We start from the raw sequence: 19,957 nt of genomic DNA, 5'->3' as shown, positions 1-19,957 counted from the left end.
GTAAACCGTAAAGCCCAAAGAATTGTTAGGATGAAGATGGGAACAGTGAAGTAACAAAGCGGAGACTTTAGCGCCGGGGTGCGGGGCACCAGGGCTAAAGAAGAGCTCTGCAGAGGACAGGCAGATGTAGGGGAGTGTCCTTGGAGAAGTTAGCTGCTTAGGGTCTGGAGTTCAGCAGCCCTAGCACTTCCCGCAGCCTCTTTCGCTTCGGTGACCTTCTGGGCTGCAGCCCGGGCCGGGACCCGCAGAGGCCCGGAGGCCAGTGTGGGGGTGGGGGCAGGGGCGGCAGCAGGGGAGGAGCCGGCTGGTCGGGCGGCCGAGGAGGCGGGGGTGGTCTGACGGCGGGGGCTGGACTCCGGGCTGGCGGGCGGGGACTGAGCCCCCTCGGGAGCCCTGGGCGGCGCGCGCCGAGCCCTCCCCCCCGCCCCCAGCCTGGCGGGGCCGAGTTTGGGGGCTGGCGGTGGCGGCGGCGGGAGGGAGCCCGGGAACCAGCGAGGCCGCCAGCCCGCCCTCGCTGCTGGCGAGATGCGGTCCGGCCCCGCGCTGCTCTGGCTGCTTCTCTTGCGGTGGCCCCTAGGGCGCCAGGGCTCCGGGACCCCAACCTGGACTCGGATTCCCCCTTCCCCTTCTGGTTCCCTGCTCCTGGCATGAATAGAAGAGCGGGGGGCGCCATGGAGGCGGAGGGTGAGTTGGGAGAGGGGAGGAGAGAGGAGGGGGCGGGGAGGGGGGGGGCAGGGAGGGAAGGAAGCTGAGTTGTGGACCCGCCCCTGGAACAGAGTGGGATAAGGAAGGGGGGGCGGTGTGTGCCTCTGCGGGATAATAGATTTTGAACTGGAAGGGCCCTTCGGGATCATCTAGGACAACCTCTTCATCTTACAAAAATGGAAACTGAGGTCCGCGGGCTCCTCCTCCCACTTTGCCTGGTGGATCGCGTGCCTTTTGCTTGAGAGCAGCAGTCCTATTCATCCGGTTTGATAAAAGGGGCCACCGGGGGTCAATCCAAATTACCCCCGAGTCTCGGTCTCTATCTTGGTTTCGGACTCGATCCTGGGAAAGTGGGCTGTGGGTACGAGCTACTTCTCCCCACCCCGTCGGATCGGTCCTCCACCTTGAAAATGAGGCTCCTTGGGCGTTAATGCAGAAGCAGCCTTAAGATTTTTACGGTGTTACTCTTTGTAACTGGAGTAAATGGGAACCCATACAGGCCCCTGAGTTCAGAGCCCCGACTAAAACCACTTTGAAACAATCTTGGAGGCTGGTTTTTGCAGACTTGAATGGGAACAACTTGTAAAAAAACCAACTTTTCACGTAGAATAGAAAAGGAGAAAACTTTCCCCGACTAAGGAAACACTGACATTCTCCCCCGTCCTAACCCCAGTCCCCATCTTCCCCCCTCCCCCATCTGCTAGGGGTGAACTCTGTGATTGGAGCCCGAAGTTCTTATTCGTGGTGCTTCTCCCATCAGGAGCCCTTGCAAAAGAGCTCTAGGTGTGGGTGTGTAACAGTCTGGCAAATTCTTATTCCTCAGAGCCTTCTTCAATTATACTGTCCCCCCAAGGGGAGCCAGAGAGCTCCATTCAACCTCTTTCCTAATCTAATGGAAGATGTCATTAAAGAAAAGTCAAGTATCCAGAGGCAGCAAGGTGTATTGGGAAATGTTGAATTTGGACTTTGGAGGCCTGACCTTAATAATCCTCTTATTTCCTTTCCACCCTTGGTCATTCCTGTCTAGGCCTCAGTTTCCCCATCTTCACAATGAAGAGAAGGGACTGGATGATCTCTAATTTTCCTTCTAGCTCTAAATGCTTAGGGAATTTGGCTGCTCTGCTTATGCCACACTGTATGTGGAACTGGATCCTGAGAGTTTTTTCCCCCAAGGGCAGCTTCCAATTCATCTGTATACTATACTGAATATTACAAGTCAACCCTGAGGCATGAGAGGACACTGAAACTTTCTTCTATCTTTATTAGCTAGGTTCAAACCAAACCAGCAAGCAGTTATTAAGCATCCGCTACTTACTTGGCTTTTTGAGCTAGACAGAGAGGATATAAAGACAAAAGATGAAATTCCCTTCTCTAAAGTACCTCGTATATTGGATGGGGGCGGGGGGCATGGAAATAAAACATATGTACAAATAAGTAAATACAAAGGTCATGCAAGTAATAGATCTTCTTAAAGCAGAACTGTGACTGGTTATACTTTAGAAGAAGGATATGTGCGCCCTTGTGTCAATCATTTGATCAACACACGTTTGTTAAGCTGCTTCTATGTGCCAGACACTACTAAGTGCCAAGGGTACAAAAAAAGGCAAAGGGCCTTTTTTGAGGCCTTGAGGGCCTCTGCCCTCAAGGAGCTTACAACCTAATGGATTGTATCCCCAGAATTTAGCACAATGTCTGACACATAATAAGACTTATGAAATACTTGGCTAACTGATTGATATAGTGTTTTGATGTTTGCAAAGTACCTTATAATATGTTATTTCATATAGTCCCACCATTTGAACTGCAACTATAGCAGAGCTATCAAATTCAGGCTGCAAAACTCTTTAGTGAAGCAAGGAACTAGATTATAGTTGGGAAATGTTTAACAAAAATAAAAATACAGTACAACAGAGATAATGTTAATTTGTGGTTTTCTAAGTCAATATGGAGCTATCCTGCACCTTTTTCTATTTGAGTTCCATAATCACTGAGCTATATTGGTATTGAGTATGAGTTCAGCTTCCCTGGGATACTAGAACGTTGGTTATTTATTAACCCAGATGCCTGGACAAAACTACCTACCATCTCCACTCTTCCCCCTTCCCTCCCCATCTCCAAGTTTTGAATGACAAGCCAGGGAAGCTGACATTGACACCTTGAAATGAATCCATGGTCAACATCATAGGACCCAAGAGGACAGAAGTCCTTAATCATTTGGTTCTTTCTCAGTGCTGTTTGCTGATGGACAGATTCATCTCCAGTTTTACCTGTCCTTATGATTTAGTGGCAGCATCTGCTGAGGTGAAAATCCTTTCTATTTCCTACCCTGCCCCAGACTCATCTGGACCCATCTCAGCCCTATGGCTCTGCAGTTGATATCCTCCTCCCTTATTCCTTTCTATTTTGCCCTCTAGAAAGCCTACTTTATGAAAAAAAAATTAACAAATTTTCCTTCATTTTGGATGACTTTACTTTTTTACCCTCCATTTTCTTATGTAATAGAAACTTAGCTCTCTCCAGAAAATAGCACATTCCTGATCATTCTTGCCAACACTAGCTACCCATCTTCTCTCATTTACCCTGACATTTTGAGCTCTTGATCCCCACTGTCCCTTTCAGACAGTCCCTTTCCTACCATCATGAAACACTCTCTTTCTTTGAAGTTTTCTCTATCTGTCTATGATCCCCAGTCCAGATCCTCATGGCAGTGATTTGCTGACCTATATGTTCTCTTTCTTTTCTCAAGGAGTTCAGTACCTGGCTCACAGTCATTCTATCCACTTTGCCTTCAGACTCAAGGATGTTAATATTCAAATAGTTGTGCCTTAAGCACCCTGATCTTCTAGCTTCCTTAGTGCCCTTGACTTGGCCCTTCAGATCACCTTCAGCAACAACAGAGATAGCCATATTCTTGCTATCACTATCTGCTGTTAACTGTGCCACCTTCATTATCCACAATTCCGAAATTCCTTTCTCTAATAACAATTTGCTATCTTTCCATCTTTTACTTTATTTCACTACTCCTAACCCTCTTTTTCATCATAACTATGACATGTAAGCCCTTCCCTCTTCCTTATTCTTCCAGTTCAGCCTCACTTTTCTCCCTTCCCAGTCTGGATCCTACCCCTGGTTGGCCAATTTAATTATATGCTGTATACTATAACTGTGCTTCTAGCTTTAGTCTCATGTCCTCTTTTCCTGTATCTAGTCATTCTTTGGTAAACTATCGTTCAGGGTTACCCCATCACCTACGTTCTCTGTTCCTATTCCATTTCTGGAGAAAGCCACAAAATTGTATCAAGTGGTTGTGTCACAAATTTATGTTATCTAATCTCACTGGGTCCTAGCTGCTACGTGGTAATCCTTCCCTGTTTGACTTTATCGTAGTCTTCCCCAGGTCAGGCCAAGTCCCTAAGGACCACCTAAAAATAGTGTCAGGATGTGATTCTGTAGATGTAAATTAGCCACATTACTTATCTGCCTGCCTCACAGGGGTACTGTGAGCGTCAAATGAGATGACAAGGCATTGGGATATGATGGAAAGAATTATAGTCTTGGAGCCAGGGGACCTGAGTGCAGATCTTCACTCCACTCCTTGTCAGGTGAATGATTGCAAATATCTGATTTAACCCTCTCTGTAAAATGAGGATAGTAATATCGGTACTACTTTCTTCACAGGGTTGTTGTGAGGAAAGTCCTTCATGAATCTTAAATCACTGTAGATATGAATTACTATTGATTATGGATATATGTGGGAGAAGTTATTGGGGCTGACTCTTAGTCAACAAGTATTTATTAGCACTATGCACACAAAGTCTCTTCCATGGAGGAGCTCACATTCTAATTGGGAAGGTTACATCTAATAAGATAATAAACTGGAGGTAGTCTCAGAGGGAAAGTAGAAGTAGGAAGGGGTGGGGAAGGGAAACCTTTTGCAGAAGGTGGAATTTAAGCTGAGTTTTGAAGACAGCCAGGTGCCAGAGGTGAGGAAGGAGAGTATTGGCAATTGAGGACATCCAGGAAGGAGTTCGTGGGGTACTCTCTGAAAAGTGGTGGGGTTGGAAGATGAGTTGTGTAAGGACACATTATTTCTGGTCTATAGGAAGGGGATTGGAAGATGAGTTGTGTAAGGACACATTATTTCTGGTCTACAGGAAGGGGATTAAGATATGAAAGATAGGAAGGGGCCAGGTTGGTGAAGGGCTTTAAAAGCAAACTGATTTTATCGTTGATCCCTGAGGTAATAGAGACTTACTGGAGTTTATTGAGTAGAGGGGTAACAGGGTCAGAGCGTGCATGGGGCATAGACTCTTCAGACACTAGTCGAGCACTGATCTACCGGGGGAAGTAACCCTGTGTTCCTTGTGTGGTTTGTCCTTCATTCTCGAAGAGAACCATGACATCAGGAAGATGATGCCATCTTTGTAAATAAATTGGATTTAAGTGAGGGAGGGCTGTGCAAAGTCACCAGCCTCACTTTCTCCTCCAGAGCCATCTGGATCCAGTGGCCAGATATAGATCAGGATGACTGGAGATGGCCCGGCCCTGTGTTCCTATTGGTACTGCTGAATAGCCTCCTAAAATAGTTTCACTTATTCCAGAAGTCTTTCTTTTTGACAAGTGAAAAAAATTATTTCTGTGTTCTAGATGGGTAGGGAGGTTGCAGCCTTGTATCTCTTTCTTCTCCCTCTTTATATGGAGGATGTGAGCTCTTAGGAGAAAGGAATTGTTTGTTTTTGAAGAGGACCAGTGACATTACTGGTGATATCCTGACTTGTATGTGAATTGGATTTACGTGAGGCAGTTGCACAGTCATCAACCTCTCACCCTCTCTTTCCTGAGTCATCAAAGTCCAGTGGCAGGATAGCCCAGGATGCAGTGGATAACCTTGGCACCTTTGATGCCTGACCAAGTTCTAAGTGCTCCATAGCATTGCTAAATGGTGCACTGTTGTCTCAGCCTGAGCCCCACTTGGAGAGTAGCCCCATCATCATTGATCTGGGTGGTCTCAGGCATCGTGAATGTGATCATTGCCCAGCCATCTCCAGGATGAATAAAGCACAAGAGAGGGTGCTATTCCATATCTGACCATATAATCTAGTTTATGTAATGAAAATTAAGGTGACTGCTAAATTCCTGTGAGGAGGGAGAAGAGGAAGAGGAATATTAGAGATGGATATAGAGATTTGGGACTCATCTTGTGTACAGGTGATAATTGAATATGGATGAATGACAGGGGAAGGGAAAAAAGAAGAGATTTCAGAAGAGAACCTTGTGTATTGTGGGAAGAACAGCTACATTTAGTTGAGCAGAGATAGAAAAAAAAACAGAAGTATGAGAAGTATCATAGAAAGTGAAAGGCTTTGTGCAACTCTGCTTCACTTAAACCCAATTCACATTGATGGGACAGCAGGGCAAGTGAAGTTTTTTTTAAGGATAGGGGAGGCTTGCCCCAAGACTTTTGTTCATGCTTCCATCTCCACCTTTCTAAATCTTAGTCCCTGCTCAATGGGTATGTCCTCCATGAAGTCTTCCCTGATCCTGATTGGATCATAGGATTTTGAGCTAGAAAGAACCTTAGTGATAATTTAGTTGAAACTCTTCATTTCATAGGTGAGAGAATTGAGGCCCAGAGTGATTTGTCTAACTCAGTAAGTAGCAGAGTTGTGATTTGAACCTCTGTCCTCTGACCCCAAATCTCTTTCTATGATACCATACTCTTTCCCAATTGGTCATTTCCTCTCCATCTTCTGAATTCCCCATGGTCTTTTTTTTCTGTTTAAGTATCATTTAGTGGATTCTGCACTGCATTGTACTTCTTTGTGCAATTGTCTACCCCCCTCTCCAAAAATAACAACAGGAACGATGATGGTGACGATGGTGATGAGGGTGATGAGGAGGACCACCTATAACAGCTCCAGATTAGGGGCTGTTTCTTGATTCTGTTTATCTCTGTCTCCCAGCAGGAGGCAGTAAAGGGCCCTGCTCCTCGGAGCTATTCTTTAATATAATGAGGTACTAAAGTAGATAGGCTCCCATCTGCCACTTACAGTCTTAGAGAGTTGCTTGAGAGGTTTGGTGATTTGTCCAAGGTCATGTATCAAGTCAGAGGACTTGAATTCACATTTTTTCTGATTCTAGGGCTGCCATTCCATCCTCTAGTCCATGCTGCATTTTGAATGAATTGAGAGAGACCCAGTGATACAGGGAGAGAGCATTGGCTCTGAAGTCAGAGGACCTGGATTCAAATCCCATCTTTGCCACTTACTACTTTTGTGACCTTGGACAAGTCATAACCTCTTTTACCTTAGTCTTCTCATCTATAAAATGAGATTTTATTAGATGAGCTATGAGATCCCTACCAGGTCTATGCCTGTGAGCCCTTGCCCTGCCTTTCTCTCTCTAAAATGAAATATATATTATATATACCTATATCTACATATAGAGTCCTAAAAGTCTTGGTGTAATTTTAAGCTTAAATAAACTTACAGAGCTATCAAATTAAACAGCTAAGCTATTAAAGCTTAAAATGGCATTAAGACTTTTGAGACTCACTGTGTGTGTGTGTACATATGTGTATGTGATCACACAAAAATGCTGCCACATAAATGCTATAGGCTGATGTTTCTGTGTTATCTTTGTTATCTGACAGGAGTATGTGGCATGGACATCTGTGCCAGTCAATCTTCTTATCTCTGGCAAAATATTTCTTAAAGAATAAACTATTTTCATTCTTCAGTATTCATATTTGCTGGTTATGTTTGAAATTGATCACTCAGAAAATAAAGATTGACCTCCCACCTTGGGTTTCTGTTGGACTACTATGGAGAGGTAGAACCTACTCAGGTCTGAATAATTTATTCTTTGAGAATCGTATTCCCAAAGAAAGTGAGGACTTTGTTGCAGAGGTGTATGGTTTGGATTGGGTCATTATTGGAAAGCAAATATTTAAACTTCATATTTCTGAAGAGAGCAAACTATCAGGCAGTATTGTAAATATTTTGGAGTCCTCGTCTGAAGGGGTCAGAGAATTTCAACTTGAATAGAAATCCAGTTGCTCCATGCCTGTATCAGAATAAACCTTTGTTAGTATGTAGGCATATCTAAATACTCTGTGTGCTAAGAAAACACTTGATGATAGAGATTAGAGTTCTTTTTATAGCAAAAGTGTTCTATTTAGCATCCTATAACTTTAGTGGTAAAAGGACCTTTGAAATTGTCTAGTCCAACTGCTTCATTTTATGAGTCAAAAACTTGAGTTTGCCCAAAGGGAAAGTGACTTGTCCAGAGTCACATAGAAAGAAGGGGGTTAGTGGCAGATGTAGGAAAAAAACCTCAGTCTCCTGATTCCCAGGGCAGCGTTCAGTACTCAATAACACACTATTTCTCAGAAAATGAAACGGGTGTGACCCTGGGCAAATCACTTAACCCCGATTGCCCCCCCCCCCCAATAAAAAAAGAAAAAGAAAATGTTAGTAGTATTATAAGAAGTCATAGTGAAGGGATTCTTTTAAATACAGTATTTTCAGTTTTACTTAAATATAAACAGTTTTAGTTAAAGGCATCCTGGTGGATATCAAGTGGATAGAGAGGTGGCCTCAGTGGGGTAGTCAAGAACACCTGGGTTCAATCTTAGCTCTTTCTCTCTGTGTTACCCAGGGCAAGTCACAAAGCCTTTCATATCCTAGGCAAGTTTTTAAGACCACAGGTTAAAAGAACAGTAGCTATTTGTCCCTATACCAATGAACTTCACAGATCTGACTCCTGTTTCCCTTCCTCCACCCCCACCTCCTTTAAAAGTGAGGGACTTTAGGCAGTGTTTTGTATTTACTTATTCTTTAATCTTTTGAAAGATACTCCCAAACATTGGGAGATTCGCTCTCTCTCTCTCTCTCTCTCTCTCTCTCTCTCTCTCTCTCTCTCTCTCTCTCTCTCTCTCTCTCCCTCTTCCCCCCGCCCCCAAAGGGAAACACATACCTGAGTTGTCTGACACTAAAGGTACCATGTTGCTTTGTGTGTCTAAGCGAAAAAGTAGAAGCTTTCACATATTTCAAGGTCTGTTGCTCCAGAAGAGTAATCAGGATGTTCAGCATTACTTTCGGTGAAAGGCAGAATTAGGATCAATTAGAGGAAGTTCCAGGTGGGTGCTTTTCCTGACATGTTGCTTCATTGGCACCACCTCCCAGGTGATTTTTCTCTTTCCTCTTTTGGGGCTGGCTCCATGGAAGGGAGCTTCTTGCTTCCTGACATGAACCCAAATCCTTTTGCAAACTCTATCAGTATAAACAGAACAAGATACAATTAGGCAAGACTGTGGCAACCTTGTCTTCAATATGCAATAACATGTTTTACAATGTATCACAAAACCCTGGGCTTAGAATAGAGCCTTATATGGAAATATAAGTATTAACCTAAAGCTTTTTCATTATTAAACAAAAACTCAAACATCTTCTCCATATGGGAACCATCTCCCATAGACTTTTTTGTGAACTTAGTGTAAAATACTGTTACCTAAAACAGTGATTCTATTTCTGCGGTAATCCAGATTGCATCCAATTATATTGTCATGCTTTTTAAAATTCTCAGATTGAAATTATTTTAAGTCCACTTAAGACTCTGCTATAAAGCAGTTTTAGGGAGAATGGTTGAGGTTATCCCATATTGAAACTAATAAAGACAGAGTATCCAAACATCTGAAAGGGAAATTATTAGCCTGAAGCCTAGGGATATTGTATTCCTATTTTTGGGGTATCTATAAATATAAATATTATTTGTATTCTATTATTTATATAGATAAATACACAAAATCTAGAAATCTTAATGGTTATCAGAATTTAAGGTAGGAAAGGACCTTAGAGATCATCTAATCCAGTTCCCTCATTTTATAGATGAGTATTCTGAGACCCAAGGCCACACAGTAAGTTAATGGTAGAGCTGGGACTAGAATTTAGGTATCATGACTCCTAAGTGTTCTTTCCAGTGTTACCCTAGTAATAATATGTTGATGGATCTGTGATCTCATTGATGTAGTGAGTTTGTTCCCTCCAGTGGTGCAGGGAACTACTTGTCCATGACTACCCAACTTGTGATGACCCTTGTCAATGTCTTCCTATAAATCCTTTGCTGATTCCTAAGGATTTTCTAGGTGGATTATCACGGCATCAGTAAATAGGGATAGTTTTGTTTCTTCTTTGCCTATTTTTATGCCTTCAATTGCTTTCCCTTGTCTTATTGCTGTTGCTAATATTTTTAGAAATAAAATAATATATAGGGCAAAGGGCCATTTTTGCTTTATTCCTGTATTAACTGTGGAAATTTCCAGTGTGTATGCAGATGATGTTTGCTTTTGGTTTTAGATAGATATACTTTATCTTTAAAAAGATTCCTTTATGACTGTTCTTTGTAGACAAGTGTTTTTAAAAGTGTAGATGAGAAATGTGCTTTATAAAAGCTTTTTTCCCCCTACATGGATCGAAATAATCATGTAGTTTTGGATGTTTTTGTTTTTAAATATTGATTATATTGTTTTCTTTGTGTTGAACCATCCATGCATCCCTAGTACATACTAAATCCAACTTGGTTATAGTAATTTTTTTTGAAAAATTACTGTAGTGTTTTTGTCAGAATTTTATTTAAAATTTTTGAATTGATTAATATTCATTAATGATATCCTACAGTTCTGTCTATGTCTCTGTCTCTCTCTGTGTGTGTCTTTCTCTTTTTCACTCTCCCTTTCCTTCTCTCCCTCGGTGTCTCTCTCTGCTTTATCCTTCCTTGGTGGGTATTAGGACTATGTTGGTATCGTAAAAGGAGGTTTTTTTTTTTTTAGAATAATTTATGTATCATAGGTGTTAGCTGATCTTTTAGATTTTTGATTGAATTCTCCTATAAATCCATCAAAACCAGGAGGATTCTTTTTGGTAGTTCTGTTTATTTGCTTTTTTGAGATTGGATTCAGATTTTAAGATTAAGTAATCTTAAAATTATTTAAAATTTCTCTCATGTGTGATGTTTCCTTGTGTATTTTTTTATTTTTGCCAGTAATCCTCCATTTGTCTTTTGTTCTTGGTTTTGTTGATGTGTAACTGTTTATAATAGTTTTGAAAATTATTTTTATTTCTTCTGGTTTTGCTGTGATTTTGCCTTATTTTTTGTTTTGGTAACTTCATTTTCTGCCCCCATCTTTTTAATCAGTTGAGCTAAAGGTTTATCAATCTGGTTAGCCTTTTCAAAGATCCATAAATCCTTAAAAATATTTTTAGAATGGGATTTAGCTTTTATTTTAAATTTTATTGATAAATTTTGTTTTTATATCACTTTTATTACCAAACATATCCTTTTCTTTACCCTACCCAATGAACCATCCCTTGTAATACAGAATAAAAAAGAAAGAAAAAAATGGTTCAGCAAAGCTGATGCAACAACTAAATCTGATTGTATGTATACATAATGTTCTACACCCATAGCCCTTTACTTCTGCAAAAAATATATATATATTTTAAAACTTTTCTTTAGGGTTAAGCTTGGTTTTTATAATTATATGTTTTTTTTTTGTGATTTGTTCTTGTTTTTCTTCTTTCCATTTACGTTGTTGTAGTCATTATGTATGCCATTTTCCTGGTTCCCTTCCTTTACTCTGTGTCAGTTCATATAAGTCTTTTGGTGCTTCTCTAAATTCTTCATTTTCATCATTTTAAAAAATAATGTGGTAGTATTTCATTCACACTGTTTAGATATTTTTAATCTGTGGATATCTACTCTGTTTCTAGTTATTTGCTACCACAAAAAGTATTGCCATAAATATTTTAGAATATGGTATATGAGGGCCTTTCTTCCATCTTTGATCTCCTTGGGGTATACACCTAGCAGTGGTATTATTAGGTCAAAGGAAATGGACATTTTAGTAACTTTTTAGCATAATTCCAAATTACTTTCTAGAATGGTTAGAACAATTCATAGCCCTGCCCACAGTGTATAAGTGTGCCTTAAAAAGAATGATTTTTCTTGTGGAAATCAATGCTGAAAACTAAAAAATATTAAATAATAAAATATGAAATTAAAAAAAGAATGTTTTTTGTTGCTCCTTTTTTCTTTTTTAAAATTTTAAACAAGTGCTGTTGCTGTTTTTTGGTTTTATATTACTTGCTTCTTCCCTCCTCAAACCATTGAGGATGCCCTAGATCGATCTATCTATCTATCTATCTATCTGTCTGTCTATCTGTCTATCTACACACATGTATATGCACACACATAAAATTGTCATAAAATTTTTGTAGAATTGTAAAAGTAAGTACGTGGGTCAGTAGTTAACAACATTTTATCAGTTGCCTTTTTGGGAATAATAGTAACATTTGAGGTCTCTTCCAAATCTTTAGCATACTCTTCTCCTTCATATACCTTGAGAGTTGGCCACTCTACAACCTCAAAGTTATGTTTTTCCATGTACTTTCTTTTTGCATATTGAATCTAGTCCAGGTAATTTTCCCATCTTTGTTTTCTTCAATGCCTTTTCTACTTCTTCATTTAGCATTTCCGGGATAGTCTCCAAACATGATGACTCCACTGTTCATGATGATGAAAAGATTTTTTTTAGAAGAGTTTTTGCAAATCTTTTTTCTTTCATCTTTAAATACTTTCAAGATGACTTGATTTGGAGGTCTTGTTAATATTACTGTAAACTTGTTTTTCCTTCCTTATTTTATGAAACAAAACTGCTCATAATCTTCCACCATCCTCTTCTATAAAGGTTTTACAAATGAGTTTATATTCTAAACAGGTGTTGCCCTTGGCTGCTGTGCCTTCCTCTCTGGGAAGGAGACCAAATGTTGGCAGAGGCATTTCCTTGATTTTTTAGTCTCTTCATTATGATGATTGTTTTATATCATTTAACTTCTTTAAAAATTGGTGATAATCTGTGGCAGTGTCTGTTCTTGTATCGTATCTATTTATCATCTTTTCAGCCTCAATGGCTTTTAAAAATAGGTCAGGCTATGCCTCAATGGCATAACATATCTCATCCTTATTTTTTTATACTAGTTTAGTATTGATTTTAATATTTCTTTAACAAGTTAGCTCATTCATAAATGACTTCCACATCAGTAACCTTTCCTTTTCTACTGGTAAATATCTATTAAACATGACTAAAATGGAAATATGTTTTACGTGATTGTACACATATAACCTGTATCACGTTGCTTACCATCTTAGGGAAGGGGAGTTGAGGGAGGGAGGAAGAAAACTTGGAACCCAAAATTAAAAAAAAAGAATGTTATAAATTGTCTTTACATATAATTGGGGAAAAATACTATTAAATAAAATCTGTTAAACAGTATTTCTAAACCCCATATGGTTTTACATTTTTATCAATAAACTGAAAGGTGTATCTAGTACCTACTGTCTACTAGGCACTGGGGATACAAAAGTAAAAAACAGTCTCTGTCCTTAGGAGCTTATATATTCTATAGGGGAGACAACATGTACAAACAAGTTATATGCAAAATACGTTTTAGGGGGAAGGCAGTAACTTGGATAAAGATATAGATAGCATGCTTATCAAATTTGCACATGACACCAAGCTGAGAGAGATGGTTAACATACTGGAATACAGCATCATGATCCAGAATACTTTTACATTCTAGAAAAATATTAAATAAACAAGTTTAACATGATTAGATTTAATAGGGATACCTGTATACTCTTTCATTTGGGCTAAAAAAAGCAAGTTTACAAGTTCAAGGCTTTAGCACAATGGAAATGGATCTGTTGTTTGGATCATCAGGTCAATATGAGTCAATAGTATGATATGGCAGCCATTAAGGCTCATGTGATTTTAGACTGCCTTACGAGAGGTGGTGTTCAGGGTCATAGAGGTCATAATCCCATTGTCCTCTGCCCTGTTTAGACTATACCTGGAGAATGATGTTTAGTTCTTGGCACTACATTTTAGGACATCTTCAAGCCAGAATTTGTCCAGAAGACTAGAGACCATGTCATAAAGGGGACAGTTAAAGAAACTGGGGAAGTTTAGCCTGGAGAAAACAAGACCTCCCCCAAAAGAAGAGGGGGCAGCTAGGTAGTACATTGGATAAAGCACCAGCCCTGGAGTCAGGAGGACCTTAGTTCAGATCTAGTCTTAGACACTTGACTCTTACTAGCTGTGTAATGCCACATTAGCTAGGCTCTTATGTCCTGGTATATGGCTGGAAGGATGAGGCATGGTCTAGGTACCTAAAATCTGGGAATGGTTAGAAATAGTGGGCTGAGGTGAGGATTGACATACTCCTCCTTTATTCTAGCAGCTTTGCCCTGGTAAAAACCAAAGTGGTAGGTATAAAACCATCAAATATATTGCTTTAAATTTACCAACAGACACACAAGAACTTTATAAAGACTACTCTTAAATGCCTTTAACAGAAATAAAGGAAGAACTGAACAAATTGGAGTCATATCCCTTGCATATAGTTTGTTGTTGTTCAGTTGTTTCAATCATGTCTGACTCTTCATGAGCCCATTTGGGGTTTTCTTGGCAAGCACACTGGAGTGGTTCCACATTTCCTTCTCTAGCTTATTTTGCAAATGTGGAAAACGAAGCAAACAGGGTTAAGTGATTTGCCCAGGGTCACCTAGGTAGTAAGTGTCTGAAGTCAGATTTGAATTTAGGAAGATCAGTCTTCCTGACTTCTGGCATTCTATCTACTAGCTGCCCTATAGTTAGGCTTAGACAATATAATTAAAAATCTAGCACTTCCCAATTTATAGATTCAATACAATCCTAATCAGAGTATCAGTGGGTTACTTTATAGAACTGATTAATAATAACTGACATTTATAAAATATTTTAAGATTTGTGAAGCACTGTACATATATTATCTCATTGGAATGATTCTCACAGGAACCCTTTCAAGGAAGTAAAGCAGCTATTATTATCAACAGCTTATGGATGAAAAATGTGGGGCTCAGAGAAATAAAGTTACTTGCCTGTGGTCACACAGCTAATAAATGTTGGATGTGGGGTGGGGATTTGAAACAAGGTTTTCCTAATTTACTGTCTTGCCTCTCCCATTATGTTGATAACATTTATATGGAAAAATAAATGGGTAAGGATAGCAAATGGAATTGTTGAAAAGCTGATGAAATGGACCTTGCTGTGCTGGATTTCAAAACATTAGAAAATGAAAATTATCAAAACTATCTAGTACTGGGGAAAAATAAACAAATAGATGACTGGAACAGAATACAGATTCCAGAAATAGAACTAAATATACACAAAGAGTTAGAGTCTGATAAACTCAGACACATTAAACTTTGAAAGAATCATTTGGTAAAAGTGGTTGTGAAAATTGATAGGCAGTGTGTTAAAAATGAATCTGGACCCATAGCTTATAGTATTTCTTTAAGAAATCCCAAATGGATCAATGAGTTGAATGGTTTAAAAAAAGGAGAAAAATAATGTTTGTCTCAGCTGTGGAAAGGAGATAAACATTATTTTTATTTGACAAAAGTAATTATTGGGACAAATAGACTGATTAAATCCTACTTCAGTTATTCATTGGATCTAAGATCTAATTGATATGTGTACTTTTATCATCAGTGCAGGTCATAATCCATTCATGTTTCCTTTGTGATCTATTGCTCTTGCTCTTGCACAACCCATCTCTTTTGCTGTTTGTTGAACTCCTTGTAGGTGTATTTCATGCCATATTTGTGTGTGCCAAGTTATTGTTAGTTATATGCTATTGGCCATCAACATATAAAATGGGTTTTTCCATTGGTCTTTGGGACACCAGTAGTTTTGCTTCTCCAGGAGGTGTGGTATTCCAGGATTTGTAGGCATTACTGATAATAGTTTTTTTGTTTGTTTTGTTTGTGATTTCATTGGCGTGGGGAACTTCTTAGTGTGGAAATGTGGTCCATTAATGAAGATCAGCAATTTACCTTTGATTTAAATTTTGTTAAGTTGTCTGAGACCTTTAGAGGTTAAGCAACTTGCCCATGGTCACAAAGTTGGTATGTGTCAGAAGATAGATTTGAACCTGGGTCTTTCTGACTACTGGTTAGGCCCTCCATGCACTACAACTAAGCTGTCTTTCCCTGAAAGAATATAGGTGTTGAAAATCTGCGCTTTTTTTGGTAGGGAGCAGTTTGGGATCATTGAACGTTCTGTGTAATTTCCCAAGTGGAATTCATTCTTGAATTTGGCCCATTCAGTTCCAGGCCTTGGAAATTACAGAGTGCCAAGGTTTTCCTCCCCAGGCTGACTTTTCATTTTGGGTATATATTCCTCACGTTTCCTTCGTATTCTCTTACTTTCTCGTACCACCTCTCCCTGTATGAACACTACTAATTCCACTGGACAGACTTTCCTGGACTTTGGTTTCTTCATTGGCAAAATGAAAGGGTTGGATTGGATGATCTTGTGAAAGGCAGTGTGGGATAGTGGAAAGAACACTATGTTTGGAGTCAGAAGATCTGGGTTTGATTTCTAGCTCATTACATAGCAGTTGTGTAGCCTGGGGCAAGCATCTTCCTTTCTTTGACTCTCAGGTTTCCCATCTGTAAAATGAGGGAATTGGAGTAGATGCTCTCCAGAGTCTCTCCCAGATCTAAGTCCTATAATCCCTAAATCCTGTGATTCCCCCCAGTGCCAGCTTTCTGAGTGTGTGTGTATGTGTGTGTGTGTGTGTGTGTGTGTGTGTGTGTGTCTGTATGTATGTGTGTGGTGGTAGGTAGGGAACAGAGAAAAAAGAGCACTACAACCTGTTTGCCTTGGTAAGATAGGGATAGAGACTGGACCTGTGATTTCACTTGTATAGGGTACTTTTGGATAAGAAAATTCTTTCTGCCAGTACAAGTTGGTGCATTCTGCATTTTCAAGTCTTAACAGAATTGCCTAGACCACTGAGAGATTAAGTGACTTGTAGAAGGTCACACAGACAGTATGGATCAGAGGCAAGACTTGAACCCAGTTCTTCTTGTCTTTGGCTTGCTCTCTCTCTGCTGCCTGGTAAGACAGGAGAAAGGACTAGGTTGAAACTAAAATGGGGTTTGGGGATTTTCCTGAAAGTTCTATAGGTTTTCCTTTTTTAAACCTTTTCCAAACATATTGTCAGGGAAAATGAAGATCTTGGGAGCATACACCTTTCCTGCAGGGAATTTCAAGCTGGTTTAAAGGTGTATATTGACATGTGAGTTGTAAATCATGAAGATTTTTGAAAATGAGATGGGGAATATGGCTTATGGGGAGATGACCAGAGAGTGGTCAATTTCAAGGGTTGAAAGTTTTAACTGTAGCAGAAGTGGTTGTTCCGAAAACATAGTCTAGGGTAGTAACTTAAGTTGTGTACTTCCTCCTCCATTTCAACCAGAATTTCCCTCCTTTGAAGGAGAACTCCTCCCCTCCCCTCTCCTTCCTTCTCCTCTCCTCTCCTCTCTTTTCCCACCCTTTTTTCTCCCATCCTCTCTCCCTTCCTTTTTCCTTTCTCCTCCCCTCTTTTCTTCTTTCCTCTCTTCTTTGCCTCTCCTTTCTTCTCTTCTTTCTCCTTTCTCCTCTTGCCTTTTTCCTCTCCTCCTCTCCCCTTTCTCCTCTCCTTTTCTCCCCTCCTCCATTCCCTCTTCTCCTCTCTTATTTTACATATGAGGAAACTGAGACTCAGGAAGTGACTTGCCCAAGGAATGCTAGATCTGGAGTCAGAGGTTCAAATTCTGGCTATATCATTTCTTACCTGTATGATATTGGTAAGTCACCTAACTTTTCTGGGCTTCTGTTTTTCCATCTGTAAAATGAGAGGTAGGACAGGATGACCTGAGTTCATCTTCCAGCTCTAAATCTGTTGTCCTTTGACACAGAAAGTTCATGCCAGAGGCAGAATTTCAACTCAAGTTTTTGGAATCCAGTGCTTGCTCTTTCCGTTGTAACATGCCAAGTTTATATTCTATAAATTGCTTTAAAGTATCGAAATGCAGTCAGCTTATGACTTAGAGACTGTGTATCAACAGTTTGTTGGTAAGTTTGTTCTTTGGAAGTCAGAAGGTATTTTCCTATAGGAAAGTATTATTCATGGTGGTGAGGTTCCCCAAGCCAGCCCATGAAAGCTGGTTTAACCCATATTGTAGTAGGACTATATTTTTCTTCTGGCACTCCAGTAACAAGGCAGATTACAGCCCAGTGGATAGGATTCTGGATTTGGAGTCAGAATGCACAGAATCACAGAATGGCAAGAGCTGGTAAGGAGCTTCACATGTCATCCAGTTCAGCTCCCTCACCCCCTTTCCTCCCCCAGTAGTCATGCAGCCTTTACTTGAAGACCTTTAATAACAGGGAACTCACTACCTCCTAAGGCAGTCCATTCACTTTTAGATGGTTCTAAACTATAGGAACCTAAACCTTTCTCTCTGCAACTTTGTCTACTTCCATTGAATGCTCCCGCTTCTACCTTCTGGAAGCCAAGAACAAATCCCATTCTTTTCCAGCATCATAGCTTTTTAAATTCTTGAAGACTGCTGTCATGTTACCATTAGGTCTTCCCTTATCTGGCCTGGATATCCCCAGTTAGATATAAGGTCTTTCAGCCAGCAGGTCAAATGGCATTTGTTAAGCACCTGCTATATGTCAGACATTGTGTTAAATACTAGGGGTACAAATAAAGGCAAAAAATAGCCCCGGCACTCAGGGAGCCCACGGTCCAATGAGGGAGACAAATTACAAATAACTATACAAAGGAAATATTTACAGGATAAATTGGGGGTGGTCCCCGAGTAAAGGCACTGAGATTATGGAAAACTGGGAAAGGCTTCTTGTAAAAATTGGGTCTTTAGTTGAGACTTGAAGGATGCCAGGGAATCTAGGAGACAGAGATAATAAGGGAGAGAGTTCTAGACATGTGAAAAAAATGTGAAAAACAGTGAAAAATCTTGGAGTCAGACAATGGAGTGTTTTTTAAATTAATGATGATGATTTAATAATAATACATTGTTGTTGAGTCATTTTTTAAAAGTTGTGCCTGACTCTTCATGACCCCATTTGGGGTTTCTTGGCAAAGATACTGGAGTGGTTTGTCATTTCCTTCTCCAGCTCATTTTACGGATGAGAAACTGAGGCAAACAGGGTTAAGTGATTTGCCCAGGGTCACCCAGCTAGTAAGTGTCTGAGGCTGGATTTGAACTCATAAAGATGAGTCTTTCTGATTCTAAGCCCAGGAATAGTAAGGAGACCAATGTCATTATATTAAACAGTATGTAGAGGGAAGTAAGATGTACGAAGAATGAAAAGGTAGGAAGGGGCAAGGTTATGAAGGGCTTTAGAAGCCAAACAGATCAATTTATATTGTAATCTCTGGGTTTGGCCCAAGTTTGAATTCTACTTCAGATTCCTAGTACATGTATAATCATGGGCAAATCATAGCCTTTCAGAGCCTAAGTTTCTATAAAGTGGGGGTAATCTTTGTGCCATTACAGGGTTATTTTGAGGAAATTGCTTTGCAGAACTTTAAGTGTCACATAAATGCGAGTTTTCGTTTTTATTACATTGAACCAAGATAGACTTGACTTTTATGTCTTAGTTGGGAAAGGCAGCCTAATAGTGGGAGAGATCATCAGACCTGAGTTTCACTTCTGACTCACATATTTACTAGCTGTGTAATCTTGGGCAGGCTTCTTCATCACTCCAAGCCTTAGTTTCCTTATCTGGAAAGTGGGGATAATTATACTTTGGGACTACTTTGTTGTAAAAGAATTTGTAAACCTTACAGTTCTTTATCTTTGGGTTAACATTATTTTTCTACTATGGAGGGTGTCTCAAAAGTCTTAGTTTAGTCTTAGGCCATTAAAGCTTTCCCTTTAGTGAGAAAGCAGTGATACTGTGCTAATTATTAAGGTGATAACTAATTTCTGTTGTTCAGTTTCAAGTTACTATTAGTTCTTCATGTTTAAGTTATCTGGCACTAATATAACTCAAATTGATATAGCAAGGTTCGTAAAGTGCTTTAGATACGTATTCTCATTTAAATCTCATAATAACCCTATCAGGTATGACAGGTATTAATATCTCCATTTTACAGGTAAGGAAACTTGAGTCTCAGAGAGATTAAGCAGTTTATCCATTGCAAGTACTGTAGATGAGATTTGAACCCAGATCTTCTGGACACCCAAGTCCAGCACTCTATCTGTTCTGCCATGCTGTTTATCTGGAAATTGTTGAATTTTCTTCGGGCTTTCAAGGAATGCCATCATAAAGTGTATGAGAAAAAGAACAATT

General features: G+C 39.8%; 1 protein-coding gene across 1 annotated transcript in view; it reads left to right on the top strand.

The window, feature by feature from the left end:
- The first annotated feature begins 451 nt into the window (after positions 1-451).
- The window catches only part of FGD3 (FYVE, RhoGEF and PH domain containing 3), a 187,411-nt gene continuing 167,905 nt past the window's right edge, over positions 452-19,957 (top strand). The window contains exon 1 of the mRNA XM_036738768.1: positions 452-684. Coding sequence (XP_036594663.1) covers positions 648-684 — 37 coding nt within the window. The 5' untranslated portion in view covers positions 452-647. The remainder of the gene's footprint in view (positions 685-19,957) is intronic.

This window comes from Trichosurus vulpecula, chromosome 9, assembly GCF_011100635.1.
Source record: "Trichosurus vulpecula isolate mTriVul1 chromosome 9, mTriVul1.pri, whole genome shotgun sequence".
Lineage (NCBI taxonomy): Eukaryota > Metazoa > Chordata > Mammalia > Diprotodontia > Phalangeridae > Trichosurus > Trichosurus vulpecula.
The sequence above is the reverse complement of the archived record's forward strand: the minus strand, read 5'-3'. Positions and strand labels throughout refer to the sequence as shown.